This window comes from Melanostigma gelatinosum (assembly GCF_949748355.1).
Source record: "Melanostigma gelatinosum genome assembly, chromosome: 23".
Classification (NCBI taxonomy): Eukaryota; Metazoa; Chordata; class Actinopteri; order Perciformes; family Zoarcidae; genus Melanostigma; species Melanostigma gelatinosum.
The window spans coordinates 4,487,849-4,507,366 of record NC_136656.1 but is presented as its reverse complement, the minus strand read 5'-3'; the positions used below and the strand labels follow the sequence as shown (position 1 = coordinate 4,507,366).

General features: G+C 46.2%; 2 protein-coding genes across 4 annotated transcripts in view; both read right to left on the bottom strand.

Annotated features, from left to right (window-relative positions):
• Window positions 1-8,427, bottom strand: part of pacs1 (phosphofurin acidic cluster sorting protein 1) — a 37,190-nt gene extending 28,763 nt beyond the window's left edge. For both annotated transcript variants that reach the window (XM_079295202.1, XM_079295203.1), the window contains exon 1: window positions 8,068-8,427. In XM_079295202.1, coding sequence (XP_079151328.1) covers window positions 8,068-8,231 — 164 coding nt within the window. In that variant the 5' untranslated portion in view covers window positions 8,232-8,427. The remainder of the gene's footprint in view (window positions 1-8,067) is intronic.
• A 3,786-nt stretch (window positions 8,428-12,213) lies between these two features.
• sf3b2 (splicing factor 3b, subunit 2) lies at window positions 12,214-19,361 on the bottom strand. 2 transcript variants are annotated; one of them, XM_079295548.1, is made up of 21 exons: window positions 19,207-19,361; window positions 18,684-18,730; window positions 18,513-18,563; window positions 17,919-18,161; window positions 17,293-17,371; window positions 17,076-17,170; window positions 16,807-16,915; window positions 16,590-16,690; window positions 16,130-16,366; window positions 15,889-16,011; window positions 15,714-15,794; window positions 15,397-15,624; window positions 15,161-15,310; window positions 14,958-15,047; window positions 14,671-14,778; window positions 14,460-14,567; window positions 14,143-14,285; window positions 13,783-13,884; window positions 13,152-13,251; window positions 12,854-13,045; window positions 12,214-12,565 (listed from the first exon to the last, which is right to left on the bottom strand). In XM_079295548.1, exons 1-21 carry the CDS (start codon window positions 19,334-19,336, stop codon window positions 12,494-12,496), a joined length of 2,589 nt encoding a protein of 862 aa, XP_079151674.1. In that variant the 5' UTR covers window positions 19,337-19,361; the 3' UTR covers window positions 12,214-12,493. The 2 variants fall into 2 exon arrangements, with proteins under 2 accessions (XP_079151674.1, XP_079151675.1); XM_079295549.1 differs by having other exon boundaries at window positions 17,931-18,161.
• Window positions 19,362-19,518: the final 157 nt, after the last annotated feature.

Genomic DNA, 19,518 nt, shown 5'->3' with positions numbered 1-19,518 from the left:
TTGACCGAACAATAAGCCGTGACAGGCATGTGAATCCGCAGCTTGCTCAGAGGAGCCATAATAATGGCACCTTGGTGTGTTGACTGCTACAGAGACAATGGCGGCGGAGGTGAGGCTGCACTCGGCGGCGGCGGCGGATCCGTCACGGCTCATGTGGGTTGAGGAGGAGGATGTGAGCTGTAACGGTGGCACCGGAAGGAAGAACAAAAGACCGGAGGGCTGAGTTGTGGACGAGACTCGAGACAAAAGAGATGTAGCTGCACGTCGACCGGAAAAACTCTGAGGGGAGACAGTCGACGGATAAAGGAGAGACAGGCGGAAAGGGGACAAGGAAAGAGGAAGGAGACGAGAGGGATGAGGGGGAGTAAGGAGTGCCCCAGCTGCTCCCTTCTCTTTCGCCAAATCACCCCGGCTTTGATGTCGGCCTCCTCCTCCCCCATCTTCTCACCTTCATCCTCTCGAGACCATTTTCTCTCCTTCACAGCCTAATTCCTTTTCTTTTTCTCTCTCTCTCCTCCATGCTCATCTCACCCTTTGGCTTCACGCTCCCTCCCCCCTCGACTTCCCTCCTCTCCTCGTTCCCACCGACCCATCCTCGCCACCCACCGCCTCCTGCTTTGTGGACGGTACACAAGGATTTCCTCTGCTTTACCTGAGCTTGATATTCAGACTGAATGGCCCTTTGGTTGGCGCTCCATTATAAAGTGGAACATCACCGTAGATTTGGCCCAAACAGATCACTTCAAACCGGGATGTTTTGATTGTCAGCTACGCTAGCCAGTGTACGTTTTGCAGCAAAGGTTCTAACTGGTTCGCTTGTCTCTCAAACTAAGTGAAACTGTAATTCACGTGAGCAACACCAGACCATCTCGTAATCGCCGACAAAATAGGAGATGAGGGACGACAGTCGAGAGGTCTGGAATCAGGCTGACGTCACCCTTCACTTCATCATCCTCTCTCCTCTAGTCTCTCTGTGCTGGGCCTCTGTAGCGAGCGACAGTCGCTCTGCTTGACACGACCAGACACTTCGCCTGAAGCAAGAAACACACACACACACACACACACACACCAAAGCGATGTTTGATACAAGGCAAGAAGATTTGAACCCTGTGAAGCACAGATAAAGCAAGGCAGAAATACAGGAAGAGCTCACTTGCACACACACACACACACAGACACAAGCAGCATTTAAGTGCGAGGTCAAGCCCGGATACTGATTCGAGCGCTGCCAAACATATACTGAACATTACACCGCTAAAGGCGGCGTTCAATGTGGAAGCCCAGCATCGACAAACAATAACACACACACACACAAATCGACACACAAACACACACTGTATCTGATGCAATGTGCAGGTGAGACAGGCCAGATTCAAGTGCGGCAAAGAATGCAGTGAGGAGGGTACTTAAAAGCAGCAGACACACACACCATTTACTGCAGAAGCAAGGCAAGAAGCAGCTGCAACGAAAATCACACCATGAAAGGCAGCATGCAGCACGGGCACACACACACACACACATCCGTTGTATCAAGGTGCAAGATGACGGAGATGATGCAAAACACGACAATGACAAACACACACATTTACACAGAGACACTAGCGCGTGACGGAGGATCAGATGCAGGTTCAAGTGCTCGAGAGAGAAAAGGCACTTAAAGTGTCATAACACAATAACACACCACCAATATTTATTTTGCACAGACCAGCAGAGACGGGTATGTGCATCTTCGGAGTGGCAGGACATAATTCAGCCCTAAACATAACCACAAACCAAGCCTTTAACAGTGAGTTTAATAGTTAAATTGTTAGGTTCCAGCTTATTGTCCCAGAATGAGAGGCGAGTCCCCATAATGCGACAGTATGAAGACATTTTAGTCTTCATAATGCAAGTAATACAAGTATATATACATATGTGAAATTAACACAGAGAGGCATGAGGTGTCTTGTTCATCCGCTCATTTTTTCCTGCTTTCCATCAACTCTCTCTCTCTCTCTCTCCCTCTCTCTCCCTTTCCGTCTTGCTCTACTTCCCACAGCCACAGGCAAGGACACACTGAGGCCTGCAACTTTCTAAGGAGGGCAGAATCAACCCAACAGTTACACTCAAACACACTCATTCAGCAAACTCAACAGTGTCAACAAGTCTATCTCGTATGTTCACAACAACAACAAAAGCATGTGTGGGTAGAATTGAGGTTAGCACGTGTTGCAGCGCTCACCAGCCAAATGTAAAAGAAAAAACAGCAACAACAAAAAAACACCCTGAGCACAAGTAATCATCGTTGTTGTTGACAAGTTTGCTAATCATGTTCTTGCTGGTTTGCACTTTTGTTAACCGAGAGCACAGAGCTGTAGTCTGGCCCCTCCTCCTCGTGTAGGCCTGCAAGACCGAGCATGTGACCTGCAGAGTGTGTGTGTGTGTGTGTGCATGTGTGAAACAAGATAAGATATGTGCTGAGAGAAAGTGGAAAATGCTTGCAAGCCATTCTGTGAACATAAGTTCAATGAAGTTTACAATGAAAATAAAGATCTCACACATACAGAAGGAATCCTCTTTTTGTGGTCACACACACACACACAATATGACTGACCCTTCATAAGAGTGATTACAGATTAATGAGCAGAGCACCCGCCTAATCCAGTGTAGCTCGAGCGGGAGGAAGACAATGCCATCGGAACCCGCCGTCCGCCGCCCAGCACAGCTGAGGAACAGGAAACCTGTATCTGGATGGGAGATCGTATTAGCTTCCTGGTTATCAGCCAATCAGAGCCGCTCCTGCCTCGACGCAGCGAGTATCAGAGCGACAGTGTAAGTCGACCAGCGACTGCTCAGCTAAAAAGGGTACTACGGGTTTAGTTTTCCCATTGTGCATCTCTTTATTGAGTCATATTTTAGTTTCTGAACTGGTTATTATATACTACCTGAACTCAGGAAAATTCAACATGTTAAAAACATGTTAATAACATGTTAGTCAGTGAGCAAATTGGGGTACCTTTGGACAGGGCCAGGCTAGCGGTTTACCCTTGCTTCCAGTGTTTAAGATAAGCTAACTCCCTCCCGGATGCTTTTCTCATGATGTTTTCGCTCTTATCCCGGCTCGCTACAGCAAGAGTTTGATTGGCAGACGGTTCATCCAATCCCCGGCTAAGAATTTTTGGCAAGTGCCTCCCCTTTTTCCAAACTGTCTCCTGCTTCTCAGATGGTTCTGAGCAGGTTAAAATGATCCAATCAGAGGACCAACACAAGGAGATCAACTGGTCGATGAAACACATATTGACTAAGTAGTTAGCTGTATAGCAAAACAGTGCGAAAAGTACCGATAGTCATCATAAATCAGAGTCGTAGCATTAAATAAATAGAGCAGTGCAATAACATATGCGTAACGACCCCAAGAATTGAAGAAATGTCATTAAATGAACGTCCGTAAATCCTCACAGGCACGGTGTCAAGGTCAGTCTGTTTTAAGTGCATTACAAGCTTGTGTTATTATCACCCGTGTAACCAGAGCTTCAGGGATTACAGACCTGTGCACACATCATTTGCATTGGACTGTGCGGTGTATACAGTAGCAGCAGAGGGCACACATGAAGCTAGTGTCGAGTTGCTTACCTCCCGACGCGGCTCATGTGTTTGCTGCGAGTCCATGTGTGTGTGTGTCTTTTGTTTCCACGTTTTAAATGTGCGACCGCGCTGCTGGCAGGAGAACCGTTCCAGGCAGCTTCCTCCCCAGATATAAAACACAAACAAACCCCCGGCACGCACTGAATGGGAAACCTTTATTCTTTCGTTCTCCCATCGAAGCATCCGGCTTATGTGTCAACAGGCTGAAAAAGAGATTATGAGGAAAAAAACGCTTTGTTTTAACATTATCCGGTGTGATTATGTACCTGTTGTTGGCATGATTCGTGTTTTTATGTCACTGGGTGCCACCGTGTCCTTGTTTATAACACATTAGGTGAAAGCGAAGCATATGCCAGTGACATTGTTGGGAGTCCATGATTCCACATATAAGCTCTCAAAAACACCAACCTCCACCGTAACAAAGGGCCCCTCAGACCTCAGCAGTGGTGGAGCACAAATCAACCACAACATCTACACACTGCAGCAGGAGGAGGAGGACGAAGAGGAGGAGGAAGACAACTCATTTTCACTACCTTTACTCGCCTCTCTCTCACTTTTAGACACTGTGTGAAAGCAATGCAACCAGCCTTTCTTATTGACACAGTCGTCACTGGGAGGCTTCTTTCTCTTCCATAACTGACTCCTACGGTGTAGACGGCAGCAGTACGGACCTGAATATGAGACTACTGGGGTTCGAGTAATATCGCTAACACTAGATATTCAGAGCGTTGCATTACAGGTTGCTTTAAAACTCAATGTTGCACCTTTGACTCATTTTCAAGCCTCCAAAACAGACGCTGCTACCCTGTGAATAGCATTGTTAGGAGCCTATAAAAGAGCATTCGCACCACTATTCGGACATCACATCTGAAAGGCGTAGCAGGGAGAATTGGTTTGAGTTTGTTAGCAGCGTTTTAAAGCTGGTGAGAGGTTTCACTGCAGCCTGCTGCCGATAAAAACAACATTAAAAATCCTCTCTCCACTGCGACGGTGTTACTGGTGTCGACTGCAACACAGTCCTGAATCTTTCCAAAGCCGTTGGATAAACAGATCATTAAAAGGCACTAATGGCCACGTATGTCATTAGCACCCATCTCTCCCTGAGGCTCGAGGTCGGTCGGCTTTTAAAAGAAAGAGTAAATAACCGTGGAAAGTCAGGAGGAGGAGGAGGAGGTGGTTTGCACGTTATCTGCCTTCATCGAGCTGAGCCTCAGAGGAAACTTCAGACCTCTCGGCCACTCAGCTGTGCGGAAGAACGAGCAGCGCAGAGGCAAGTGGCAAAGCTTCTTAATGACCACCACCACCCGTCTGCCAGTGTGTGTGTGTGTGTGTGTGATAGCCTGTTGGCACTATCTCCATTTCTTTCCGTTTGTGTGTGTTCAGCAGCTGTGTTTTTTTTGGGTGGATAATGTAATGCTGACACTGGAGGAACGAGTGTCGTCCCACTATTGTGTTTCAGGGCAATTACAGCAAACGGATCTAACAAACGCATGATGTATAATTCAGAGCACGCTGCATTTCTGCCACGCCAACAGTATTCATTACTGAGCCCGTAGATAAGCATTTATGTTTAATGCGCTGCTGCTTTCACTTATTTGCATTACATCTGATGCATTACAAACAAAGGTTCCTGAGGCGATTATGTTGTGGTCCGGGCTACTCAAAATCTTTCACATCTTGGATTGCGGTTCCCAATTGTTTGCTTCATGGTTGCACAACTTGCAATTTCCTCAAGAGATTTCGTGGTGAAGCATTCAACTGAAAAGGTTGTTTCTTGCATGACGACTGAAAGCATAGCCATAGCTTCAAAATCTACCTAGCAACACCTCGAGACTCAGCAATTATCCCGTTTTATCTTGTTTGTTTGATTCATACGAACACTGTGGGGGTTTTAGAGGGTCATGGTCAGGATGTGTATTGCTCAACACTGCTCACAAGTAGACAGCGCTTCATTTAAAGGGGACGCAAGCATAAAAGCTGAAACCATTGCCTCTCCTGTATTCTCCACTGCTTCCCATACATGTGTGGTTGCTCTGGGAAAGCTCACTAATGGCTTGGAAGCCACGTTTTAGCCCCCACGGAGCAGAATCACGGGGACTTCAGCTCTGTGAGGACGCCTTCCGTTAATCATGCAAAAAGGCGAGGAGCTCTGCGATGGGGGCCATTCCTGGAATACCTGACGCCGAGCAGCAGCAGCACAAGGAGGCTTTAACTAAACTCCAAACCATTAGTGGTGTGAACACCGCCAGCTATACCGTCCACATTCCACCTGACGGCAAATACACGTACATGTACTCATCGGTGGGATTATTTGGCTGCAGAAAATGAAGTTCCACCCCACCTCTGATAGTGCCATGCACCTGTGTATATGTTGATGACGCTGCAGAGAGAGGAATCACACACGACAGCGGACTAAAAGAGCTGGCTCAGAGCCAGTGAAATGATTTATTCCTCCCTGGTAAACGGTGGAATAGAAGGTCAGGAAAGCTGAACACAGACATTAGCCCTCAGAGGCACGCGGCGGTTATGAGGAAGGCGTGGAGCTGATTTCTTCTGGTGCCTTCAAAACAAATATTCTCGCTATCCTGGTCGCTTACACTTGAAGACAGATGCAGATATTTCCTGTCACTCCCCCCACTTGAATGTGACCCAAAAACCAGCACAAAAACAAACAGCCTTCAGGGGTTGACATGTTTCGGTTTGTTTTTTTCCAGATTTCACTACAAAATTCGGAGTTGGTCTGTGCCTGCCAGGGCAAATTCTACCCACGGCGGCGCTGCATAAACAGCATACCAAGTGGCATTTTGGGTAGACAGGAAGAGGTTAGAGCAACAACACCTCTGCTAGAGAGAGAGAGGGGGGGGGGGGGTTCGGAGTGCTTCTTGCAGCAACAGAGATTGAGCAACAGTTCAGCTGACTGCAAAACATCACCAGGACTTTGAATGTGAGCCTTTCAGAAGACGCAGGTTCCTTGTAGCTCTCGGATGGACTGCGCCACAGATTAGTTGCAGCGTTTCTGCAGACTTACCCACCGAGAGAAATCCTATTTAAATGGAGATGACAGAGCCACCGCTCCTTCTCCCATCTCTCATCCTCTATTTCTCTCCATCCCCAACGGGGTTTCTTTGTTTCTGGCTCTGTGAGTCTCTCTCTCTGTCTCTGTGTTGCTACAACTGCAGTGAGATCAAAATATATTTGATGGACCGTGACGCCTGCTGAAAAACACGTCTGTGAATATTTGCGGGCCAACACGAAAAAAAGTGAAATCCTCCGTAGTCTGGAAGGAAAGTTCAGGAGGAAAAATATTTAAAATGTACGCTAACAATGGATGTTTTATTCATGCTAGCTGTTTCAAAATATAGATCCAGGACTGCATCATTTATTCACAAGCGCACGGTGCGCACACACACATACATAACCAAAAAAACATTAAGAGGCAGGCAAAACATACCCTTGAGGCTTTGCTTCCAACCCAGCTAAGCGGCATTAAAATGTCAACATGTGAGCTTTGTATGAAGCTTTTTAACCAGCACGCTTTATTCCCCACTAATTGCTTTGAGGAAACATCTGGAGGGATGACGACGAGGAAAAACAAAAACAAACACAATTTAAGGGCAAGAAAACTTGCAGAAGTTGCAGATTTACGAGCCGGGTGTAACAGGTGAAAACCGCAATATAAACGCGTGAACGGGTTCCATCAGCGTAAAACAAATACGAATAAATCTCAAGCTTTTCCTTTTCATCTTTTGATAGATCGTCGTGAATCACACGAGCGGCACTTCAGCCTCGGCGGTTAACCCTTGACCTCGAATCTAACTCGCAAACTCAGTTATTACCACGGCGGCGTAAACACAAGAGGACGGACCCTTTGGCACACGTATCGGACGTCCCATCCGATACGCGTCCTTTTCACGTCCACTCGGCCGTCTTTGTGGCGGTGGACGAGGTGTCTCGACGCCACTGTGACCTTTGCTGCGTCGTCCACGCGAACGACCACTTTCATCACGTCGTATCGCCTGTAAATTGCTCGTGGGAAAGATTTGATCAAGATTAATTTCTGTCGTGAAACTCCCCCCCCACCCCCCTTCATTCTACAAAACCAATACATCACAGCGCCAGATGTTACAGATGTATATGTCAGTTTGTGCTGTCGGATTTGGGTTGTAAAGTGGTGGTCGTCAATCTGGGGGTCTCCAAGGGTCCTAAAGGGTCCTAAAGTGGTCCAATCGGAAGGAGATAAATACCCAAATTAGAGCGAAAGAAAAGGGTAACTATCGCCTTTAATGTGACCTTCCTATATTGACATGTGTAGGAAATTCCCCAGTGTGAACACAGGCTGGGTCATCCCCCCCCCCCCCATTTTAAAACAACACCCAACACAAAAATGATAAGTCATGCTCGGCTTATTCGCCCGCGGGCCCCCCCCTTTCGCCTCCCACATACCTCGGCACACAGCTGGGTGAGGAGCGGTCCACCTCCCAGGTGGCGTACAGGTTCATGTGGACCGGCCGGTTGGAGGTGGTGATGCTGACCGGCTTGGAGGGCTGCATGTGCGGGGAGGGGACGCCCCCAGTCCGCGGGAGCCCTCCTCCTCCTCGCTCCGACATCCTGGAGGCTGAAGAGGAGGAATACCCGGAGTAGCCTTCCTTCTCCGTGTTGTCCTTTTTTAAGTCCTCCTCCTGCCTTTTGCTTCTCTTTTTCTCCTGCTGGTGCAAATGCGTAAAACCCTCGCGAGCAACGTACAACGTCAACGGAAAGTTGAACAGTCTCGTGCTATTCCGCTTGATAGTGAAAACATTGCGGTCGTCGTGGGGGTGGGGGTGTTTAAACCCGAAATGCAGGCGCCAAATCCCCGCGTCTGTCTGTGTGTCCTCTCCTTAGAGCAACTTCGCGTTGGTGTTTGGGGGGGTGGGGGGGTTGTCAGCGCAGGAAGCGGAAATTTCTCTCGCTGTAGTCGGTCGCACAATGGAAAGAAAGCAACGAGCAACGCCTCTTCAGTTAGGACGTAACGCACGAGCGAGAGAGAGAGAGAGAGAGCGAGCGCGAGACAGAAAGGGGCTGGCCAATAGCGTGCTCTGGTTGTGTTACTGTGTTTTTTTTTTATTCTGGGTTTCTGTATGTGTCATCTATTCTTACATTTACGGTACTAATATATATTTACACTTATACTACTATACTGTGTATCGGTTTATGTTTTATGTTTTAGAGATTTTACTAATATTTACTATAACACTTTTATTTCAATTTTACCTTATTTTACAAAGGTTCATTGAATTAAATTAAGAAAATATATTTTTTATTGAATTATCTATTTCTATCTATTCTATAACTTATGTTCTGAAATTAACGTATTATGCATCGTTTTTTATTACTTAACATTTTTTATTGTTGTTTATTACTTTTTTAAATAATATTTTGATTGTATTGACTCTTGTATTTGTTATTAATCATTAACATTAACATGAACTATTATAAATAATATTAGAATGCTATTAGAAATAATTTGATATGTTATAATTACATATATTCTATTGTATCACTAAACATTATACTTGTGTATTATTTCAATACAATTTTCTCTTAAATATTGTTTGTAGCATTTTTCCTTGCATGTTAATACCTTCATGTAGTGTTGCATAGTAACATAGTCTCATGTAATGGAGTAGTGTAGTGTAGTCATACACAAACCATGTATTCTCTGTTTTGCTTATGCTCTGGATTATTACTGTGTTGTACAATGACAATGAACGAAACCTTGTCAACAGTATATGCAAAGTATCCTCTGTGCTAATGTAAATAAAGCACATTTAACAATAGCATTTTTGTCTTGTTAAAGGTCAGTAAAAAGGTCACAGTTCCCCTGTAAGTTGAGTATTTCTTGGTTATCATTAGATAAACAAATCGAACAGATGATTAACACCAACAACACACAGTGGAGCGTCACCTTTCCTCCTTACGATGGCATTGATTCAGACCATATAGATAAACACCAGAGCCAATATTGACCCATCATCCCCTGCATCACCCTCACACCACCTGCAGGATTACGCTCTGTACGGGTGAGTATTGTTTTGGTATTACAGTATTACTCTCATACAGGAGAACAACCAGTATTCTGGTGTGTGTTTGTTTTGTAGTGCGGGGGAAATATATAGCAAACTCACTGGAGTGTCAGGTGTCACACACACACACACACACACACACACACACACATCTTCCTTCAGCCGTTGTGAACAGGCAAATACACAAAGGTGCATAACCGGTTACAGTCTGAGAACTTCCTCCCTGAAGTGTCATCATTAACAACCAGACGTGTAGAGAGAAACCACATCTTTTAATGTTTTTAATGTTGCCTTCATGTACTGGAGCTATTATGATGTCATATGTGGTATGCATGTGTGTTTTCAAGCTGTTATTTGTGTATTTGTGCAACTCTCTCTCTCTGAAACAAACACCACTGCAGTGTTTGCACCCTCAGGTGACAAAAGGTGGTGCTGTAGCTACAATCTCTGAATTTTAATATGAATCAGAAGGTGACCTAATCACTCCGCCGACGTCACGTCACGGCTGGTTGGCTGTCACCAGCTCTGACGTTTCTCTATTGGCAGATTATCACAGCTGTGATCGGGGCTTACAAAAGAAACACAGAAAACATCATGTGCTTGAAATGTTCCTGGATGGTTTCACCAGTAGAAAAACAATTACAGCATTTATTTAGATTTAGCTCAAGTATGGGCGGCATTCAGGGGATGTTGGAAATACCACAACTAAATAAAGCTTGTCACTTATAGATGATGTAACAGGAAGCTTTTGTTTATATCAAATCCATTAAGATGTTTCATTGTGCTGCTTGATTTATTGGAGCAAAAACATTTTAAAAAGGCCACAACAAAACATGTTTGGACCCGTTCTGTAAGTGTTTCCAACCAGAAGTTGACTTTAATGATTGCCTCCACATATGACACAGCAATGCAGGTGTGCAGGTCATAAACTGGCTTGTTTGGCCATTCTAATCACAGCAGGGCTCCCTGTTTGCATTGGCAATGGTTTTAATGGTGTGCAGCCAGTTTATTAGGTGGACAAGATTTGATTTAGGTCTTGTAGAGTGCAGGTTCAAACATGGTTAAACCGTCTTCCTGCGTCTCATTCAGATGCTGCGTAGTCAGAGAAGAGAGCGTTTGTTTGTTTTTTCCTTCCAACCCAAGCAAAACAAAAGCTGATGTCTCTTCCAAAGTGTGACAATCAGCCGGTTCGCTGATGAGCTGGAATTCAAACCGCGTGGCTGCCCATCTCTCCGTGTCCCTCGCGGTGGATTCATCAGCCAGCGTGACTCTCAAACGCACCGCATAAAACCCTCTCGCCTGCTCTTTTTAACGCGCTTTCCTCAGCAGTCTCCGCCATCGATAAAGAGATTAGAATGGAGCAGATTAAAACACGGTCACGGGATAATCCCGGGTTACTTTTTTACACAGCCCCCCCCCCACTGGAGAAACAACTGGAATCTAATCTGTTAATACAATCATTCTTTTAATCAATGTCTTTTGTTGAAAATGAATTAATCATATACATTAGCTCTGCTCCGAGTTATTTAGGTGTACAAGACAATGAGTTTTTGAATGCCAATAAACCTGAAACCAGCTGAGATTTAGAGGAGACATGCGTACATGCCAAGAGATCACGTCATTTACCTCATGGGGCACGTGTCCCTCTCACAAAAGTGCCACAAACATTATCCCTTGTGTTTTTAAGACAATAAAAGCCTTTGATTTGGCGCAGGCTGTTGCTCCCTGTGTGTGTGTGCACGAGTGACTGAGTCAACACGAGGCTGCAGCAGCTATTTGGGTCACTGTGCTTCAGCACGCGGTCAGCTGACTGCCGCGTTCAGGGTCCTTTGCTGCCCCCCAGCGGTAGAAACATGAACTACAGCGTGTTATACTGCGTCTGCGTGTTATTTTGTGGGAACTAAAGAGTCATTACTTAACGTTAAAATGCAGCCCTGGCAGCATGGTTTGAGTGACGACATCAGTGTTACCATGTTATGTTTTCTGTAAATATGTCACATTATGGTCCAGTAAACGGTTCAAAGCCTTTTCCACGCTGCCAGACATCTATAGCAATCCTCATGGAGATTATTAAAACTCTCCAATTCACTTTGTTGCCTAAAAAACAAGTTATTTTGCCTAAAACACATCACAAGGAGTGTAGCAATCTCTACAGTTTTGGCCTACATCAATTGGATTTTACGCTCATTTGAACTAAACTGAAGTAATCTCGACTACAGCTCTGATCACAATCAGCCTTAAAACCTCAAACATGAGTAATCCAACACTCTGCACTCTACATGTAATTAAAACCCCAACACATTCCTTATAACAGCACAGAGGACAGAATCGAGTGTCCTAGATGGCAGCTGAGGCCGTGTCCTTCATCCTACCAGTAAATCTGGAGCAGAGTGAGAGCTCCTCTTGTGACGGGATCAGCTGACTCACACTTGGCAGATACCTTGGATTCTACCACCAATCTAATGTAAGTGAACACTTCTTACGGTAACTCCCCACAAAGTGATGACATTAAGGATGAACAGCAGTACATGTTTTATCATTTATTTACAAAAAACAGGAAAAAAAAAACATTGGCTACAATGTAAAAATAACCAAGACGAAAATGTAGGTTCAAAACGGAGGACACGCGTCATCATTCTCATGTGACACTGATTACGTCACGGAAAGCATCTAATTATATTTCTTTTTTAAAAAAGGAACAAAACTGTTTACGGTTACTGGTCTAACAGATGGTCGATGTTGCATTCTGCATCCTCCAAAGTTAAAAATCTGCGTACAGCTCTTCCTCTCCTGCCGGGGCTCCTTCTCTAGAACTTGAACTCTTTGTATTTCTTGGCGCCGCCTCGTGTGTCCTGTGGCTGGGCCTTCCTCTTCTTTTGCTGTACGGGGGACAAGAGGTCATTAATATTCAAATGTCACCAAAAAGGGAAACTGAAAGCACGCTGCATTAACGGCCTCTCACTTTCTTTTAGTTAGAAATAAAACGCTTGGAGAGTCGGGGTTTGTTCCTACATCTCGGTGATCAGTTTAATATAACTAATAACCGTTATTGAGGAAAGAAACCTTCTGCAATCAGACTTCAGAAGAGGAAACGTGAACTCTTATAAGAACTGGGTATGAAACGTGAATCAGTCTCCATGAAGAAGAGCATCAGCGTGTCTCCGTACCTTCTGTTTGGCAGCGTGCTCAGCCACCATGTCGCTGAAGTCCTCTTTCTCCACCTGCGCCTGCTGTTCTCTGACGTGCTCCTCGTACTTCTGCGTCATGGCCATGGGGTCCAGCTCCAGCTCCTCCGGAGCCAGGGCCACCTCCACGCCCTGGGACTCCTGGCCGCCGCCCGCCTTACGAGCTGCCATGGCCTGAAGACCGCAGAGAGAGGGAGAGGTTTAAGGAAAGGCCGAGGACGGGACGTCGCAGCGTTTGAGTTTATTTGCACACAAACAAACACAGTGAGAGCGGTCTTACCCCCGACACGTCGTAGATGTGCGTAGAGGCCATCATGGCAGCTCCTACGGGGCCAGTTCGTCTCTCTGGCAGCACCGTGAACAGCTGTGGCGTCTCGTTTCTATGAACACAAGAGCATGGTCAAACCCAGAAAACAGCTAATATTCCTCATTTCATATTTTATATCCAATACGACAATGTATCAGAACCGCCAGCGTCTCTAAATGATCGGTTACAGGATTTTGTTTGAGATTTATTTTTCTTCACTTGAAAACCTCAACAGAAGCTTCAAATGCACAAAAAACACTGTCAGTACAGCTCTACTAAGAACAATTATATTTCATAATACAACTGATTCTCTGTGTGATATTCAATTATGAAGATCTTAAGTGGGCGTAAAGACATTTTTTCTATAATTTGAGGCAGTAAAAAGTAGTGAGTTATTTCATTTTGTAGATGAACTATGCAGCACCCATTTATACAAAGAGATTTTTATGTAAATGTTGCATTAATGTGAATATGTTTCATGTTTTAAGCTCTTTCAATGAACCCATGAACCGAAAAGCAAAGGTGAAATGCTCCGTCTGCTTCATCAGCACAGCAGGAGCTGTGCTATTGGGAGTAAATGGGAGACTTAAAGAGCGACACTCACCCATCCATGGCCTCCTCGATCTTCTTCTTCCTCAGCTCTATCAGCTCCGGGGTCTCCATGCCGGCGGGTACTGATGAGAAGCCTCCGGGGGTGATCAGCCCACTGAAACACACACACAGTACACGACGAGTTAATCCACGCGCGTCCGTCTCCATGAACGCATCTCTGTGTGCTTCTATGAATAATAAGCACTTTGAGCTTAGAACATATGGGCAGAAATGGCCTCACTCGTTCATGCAAACACTAAAAGCGAGAGAACGACACAAGAGGACGAGGACATGCACACAGCGCTCACTAATCAGATTATGAAAAACCGGCATTGAACGAGACCGCTCCTCCAGATTTAGGGATGCCTTGTACCTGTCTGCTGGTGTGACGAATCCCGTCTCGTCTGGTTTCTCCTCGTCGCTCTCCTCCTCCTCCTCTTCCTCCGACGACTCCTCATCTGAAGGCTCCAGTTCTCCCCACGGAGCGTGATCCACCTCCTCCTCCTCCGCTTTGGCCTGATCACACATTCGACATACTGTTAAGACATATACTCCACATCTTCTCACACCGGTCAGGCAATGAACACAATAGGTATGTTTTCATGATACATGAGATTTACAGTTTCTGCAAAAACAACCTACAAGAAGCCTGAAGTTATACGTATGCGTGTGTGTGTGTGTGGTCCTGACCTGGAAGTCTGCAGCGTTGGTCCCGAACACGTCGCCGTAAAGAGGTTTTCCCATTTCGTCTACCGGCGGCTTCCCCCAGCCTCCAGCGTGGTAACCAAACGTACAGTTCTAGCAGAACGAGGAGCAAGAAGACGAAGAAAATCAAACAAACCGACTCGTGAACAGAACATCTTATACACAGGTGTAAAAAACTCTGGAGTAGTTGTCTTACGTCTGGGATTGGGGAGTTGAGTCCGGGGATCTTGAGGTTGGGGTAGGAGGGAGGGGGGCCGTACCTCTGCATGGCGATCAGCCAGGGGGGAGGCACCTTGTGGGAGTTCTGGGGAGGAAGAGACACGTAAGCTCACTGACCAGCACCGTCTCCTCACTAGAGGCTTTAAACACAGTACTGAGTGCTCCTTGAAACCAACAAAGCCAGAACTATTCTATCTGGATCCTCTGTGGAGCCCCGGGAGTTGTGAGTTTTGCTGAAGGTAGAATAACGTTAGTGGATCTTACAGGTCCGACTGGCATCCCCAGAGCGATGCGCAGCTCATCGGACAGATCGCCCGGCTTCTTCTCTTTCAGGCGAGTCTCGAACTCTTTTCCCTGCAGAGACACAAACACAGCAGGTCAGTCTGTGGGCCTTTTAAAAGCAGCAACGGGTGATTGCCATAGAACAACAATAATACGATTAGACTGAATAGAAATGGATGGAGCACCTCGTAGTAAAGGTCTCCGTGGATCGTGAGCTTGGGTTTGATCTGCCATTTGAAGAAGGCGTCGTGGAGCTTCTGGTAATCGATGTCGATCTTTCCCATCTTGGGACGAACCTTCTCCCTCATTTTGGTTTTCATGGTTTTGGCGTCCTCCTGTGAGCGGAAAACAAACAAAAATGAAGACGCCGCGTCTGAATTTCACCTCTGCTTCTCCTCAAATGAAGGACTGTAACTCCCACCTTCTCCTGCAGGGCCTCCCTCATCTCCTGGATCCCCGTCTTCTTGATGAACTCGGGCAGCTCGAACGGGGGCTTCTCGATACCCCTCTTGCCCTGCAGGTATTTTCTCTTGAAGCACCAGTGGCGGGGCACGGGCACCGTGTTCCTGGTGGCCTTCAGGTGGACCAGCAGCTTGGGCTCGTGGGCCGTCACGTCGTGCATCTCCACCACATCTGGACGAGCCACCAGCTGGAGCAGAGACACAGGAAGAGAAATGAAAGGGTTAATAATAATACATAAACCTTGAATAGCACTAATGACCACTAGCCTTCATGCACCTGTTTGAGTTCAGCCACAGTCAGCCTGTTCATCCTCCTCATCTTCTTCTTTGAGAGTTTTGGTACATTTGGCCTCATATCCTGTACATGAAAAACATTTAAAATAATTACACGTCAACCAACAGGACTTTGTCTTATTCTTTTATATTTCCATGACAGAAGGAAGGATCCATACATCGTCGCTGTCGTCGCTGTCGAGCTTCTCGTCCTCGAAGCCCTTTTTCCGCAGCACGGCCGTCTCCGTCTTCTCCGTCTTCTCGGGCTCCTTCTCCTTCTCTTTCTTCACATCATCGGTCAGCTAGAGACAAGGAGACGGATTCATTACAGCAAAACAAAAGCAAATGACATAACACACTGGAAAGCAATATCAGCCCTCTTTGTCTGAGGAAAGAAAGCCAATAGTGCTGCGTAGCCACCTTGAACGCATCGAAGATCCTCTTGAAGAAGATGTAGTTGGGGTCGTAGATCTCCGGCTCCTCTGTGATGTACTCGATCTCCACCTCGGGCTCTTTCTCCTTCTCTTTGTCTTTATCTTTCTCCTTCTCTTTGTCGCTGCCCTCCTTCTTCTCCTGCTCCTGCTCCGCCTGCTCCTTCTTCTCCAGGGCTCGCTTCTTCTTGCTCTTCTTCTTGCGGTTTCTGCGTTTGCGGTTTTTCTGAAAGGAAATGAACAAAAATTGGAGTTTAAAGAACATTTATAAAAAACGTCTCTTTCTGCATTATTATGCACTTAAGTATTAACAACACCGGCAGTACAATCAGATATATAAATGTGCATTCAGTTTAGGTTTTCTTTTCGCAACAGTGAATTAGTAGCGACACGAAACAACTGATGTATCACAAGGACAGCGGTACTACGGGACAGATAAACAGACTTACATCTTTCTTAGATATCTGACTGTCATCGTCTTCTGTCTCAGACATGACCGGTGCAGAGGAGTTGTTCATGTCCACCTCTGCTCCCTCATCATCTTCCTCTTCTTCGGACAGGAAGAGAACAGAAAAGGAAACAGACAAATCGGATTAGAAAACCAGACGCTACTGCATCCCAGTGGACACATATTGCAGTGAAACATTGAGGAGCAGCTGTACTGACCTGCGGGGTCGGTGAGCTGCTCCTGTCGGATCTCCTTCAGCTGGAGGATCTTCTCCAGAGCTTGAGGGATCTTGGGGCCGCTGACGCTTACTTCCTCGCTCTGCCACACCTGGAATGGAAGCAAAAAGACTCGTGACTAAGAATGTAGCACAGGAAGTCTCCCCGCTATCAATCAATGAGAGAGCAAAGTCCCTGAAAAACAACAAAAACTAGAAATTTGCATTGATTCTAAAGTTAATGCCGATTATATTTCCACGCTGTCTGCCTACCTCTCTGTTATCTTCTCCTGGAGGAGGCGGCACTCTCTGTTTTTGGGTCGGCATCATGCTGACACCAGGAGGCAGCGGCCCACGTGGATCCATACCTGCAAAGAGACAGATTGCAGGTGATAAAACCTCACCGACGATGTGACTCTTCACACCAGACGTGGTATAAGACGTGCAGCAGGAATAACAAATCTAAACAAACACCATATTACCAACGTACCTCTCACTGGGCCCATAGGAGGCATGCCTCTGGGCACCTGGTGCATCTTAACCATCTCCTGTTCCATCATCACTGCAGCCTGATGTACGAGGAAGGAGAAGAGACTTAACATACACAAGTTAAAGAAAAGGAGGAGACTCGAGGAATCTAAAGGAGAGAAGGGAGAAACGGATGCGCCCTAATGGTGATGAGGTGATTCTTTTTAAACGGTTACACAATTTGGAAATGCACAAAACCTCTTTCCTAGGAGTCTTTGTTACATTTGACCAAATCTCTAAATCCTACAGGAAGCTCTATCTGACGAGGTGAACTATCTCCATCGTCTCACCCCTTTCTGCTCCAGGAGATCCTGTTCACCCATGACGCGGGACTCACCCTGTGATACACAGAATCAACGAATGACTGAGCAACAGTCAGACAAAAAGTCACGTCACAGTATCTTCTGTCTGCTCTGCAGTGACTGTCAGACAGGAAAGTGTGGCAGGAGCTGCTGTGGTTCCTGTCAGATTCTACAAAGCAGATATTTTGTGTTCCTTGCTTTGAGGAGGGATTTAAGGAGCTTGCATCTCAGTGTTGTGTTTGAGCTTGAGAGGGAAAGATGAAAGCAACAAGTGGATTACACAGACCGTAAACGTCACCTGCTGCTTGGCTCTCTCCTCCTGCTGCAACACCATGGCCGCTCTGTGCTGGGCCATCTTCAGCTGACCGTCCTGCGATAGGCCGGGAGGGGGCAAACCCGGGGGCTCCATGCCCATGTGGATGCCAGGCGGCGGGGGCCCCCCGGGCATCATGCTCATTGCCTGGAGCATGCCAATACCAGGAGGCATGGGGGGCATGGGCATCGGGGGCATGGGAGGTATTCCTTGCATCTGGAGAGGAGGAAACACAGGAGGAGAATTGGAGGTATGAAGGTGGGAAGTGAACTCACATTGAAGCAGTTAGTATAAAACACAAATTTGAAATTGTATTTGGCATTAATGTAAAAACTAACCGAAGGGTTTTCCTTTAAGGGTGGAATAACAGTGCTATCATTCCACCTCAAAATAGGGTGATATTTGCAAATATGTCACACAATTTGAATATACATTAGGTGTTAATACATACTAACTATATTTCCACTTAAAAACAAACAAAAGAGCAATGTGAGAAAATAGTGCATGATAAAACGCAATGTACATATTATAAAAAAAGATACATTTTCCATTTGATGTGACATTTACCTGCGAGCCCATTGATTTGTCATCGTTAGGTTTGCCGAGGAGGACCCCAGTCTACAGAGAGAAACACAAACAAATGGGTGAATACTTTAGTGCTGAAGACTTGATGAGCAACAGGCTCAGGCTGTAGGCACCGACTTAGTAGTACTAGGTGTACTTAGTAGTTCCATTTACCTGAATCATGTACCCCTTCAGTCTGTCCATCAGCTCCTCTCTGGGACCTGAAGAATGATAAAATACGTATTTCAAGGAAGAAATGCAGAGTGTATAACAATGCACCGACACTTCTATGAATGTAAGCTGTGTTTACACACTAGTGAAGCCCCTTCAACACCTAAACGGACTACCATAGAAGTCAGCTAACGTCAATTCTGACAAGTGCTAACGTTACATGATACTTCATTGAAGATAGCTAGCAAGCTAACCGCTAACTCAATGGGCTAACGTTACGTACCTACAGGACCAGGTGTGTGGTGTTAGTGCTGCTTTAAACACGTTGTATTGGTGATGTTAAATTGCATGCATTAGATAGTTAACGTACATTTCAAAGAGTGTAAACACACCGCGGGCCTAACTTTAGCTAACAGCAACGGAAGTGTTACGTTTTGCTAGCTAGCGTTAGCAACTGACTAGCTACTGTTAGCTAAACACAGTCCTTTCCTCCAGTGCGCTCTCCTTTTTCCCGGTCTTATCTTACCCATCGTGGGTGCTCCCAGCTCCGCCAGCTTGGCGTGAAGCTCCGGGTGGCTCCATGTGTTCAGTGCCGCGATAGCACTGCCTAAATCGGACGGGAGGGATTCGGTGCCCGGCGGTCCGTCGGATGCCATGTTCAGGTTCTCTCAATGGGGACAACGGCGGTTGCGGAGGACACGCGAGCGGCGCAGAACCGGACGAGTGCAAAGCATGTTGGGAAGCACCCTGCCGCACTTCCTGCTAGGATATGTAGTCCGAAAGGATGAACGTCGCATTTACTAAATGTAGCCTCTAGATGTCCTTGTTGACAGCTTGA

Coding starts and splice junctions, on each gene's coding strand:
- sf3b2 (XM_079295548.1), bottom strand. CDS start 19,336: ATGGCATCCGACGGACCGCCGGGCACCGAATCCCTCCCGTCCGATTTA. Junction 14,779..14,957: donor TGGGGATGCCAGTCGGACCT/GTAAGATCCACT, acceptor CTTCCTCCCCAG/AACTCCCACAAGGTGCCTCC. Junction 13,885..14,142: donor TTCGTCACACCAGCAGACAG/GTACAAGGCATC, acceptor TGTGTGTTTCAG/TGGGCTGATCACCCCCGGAG.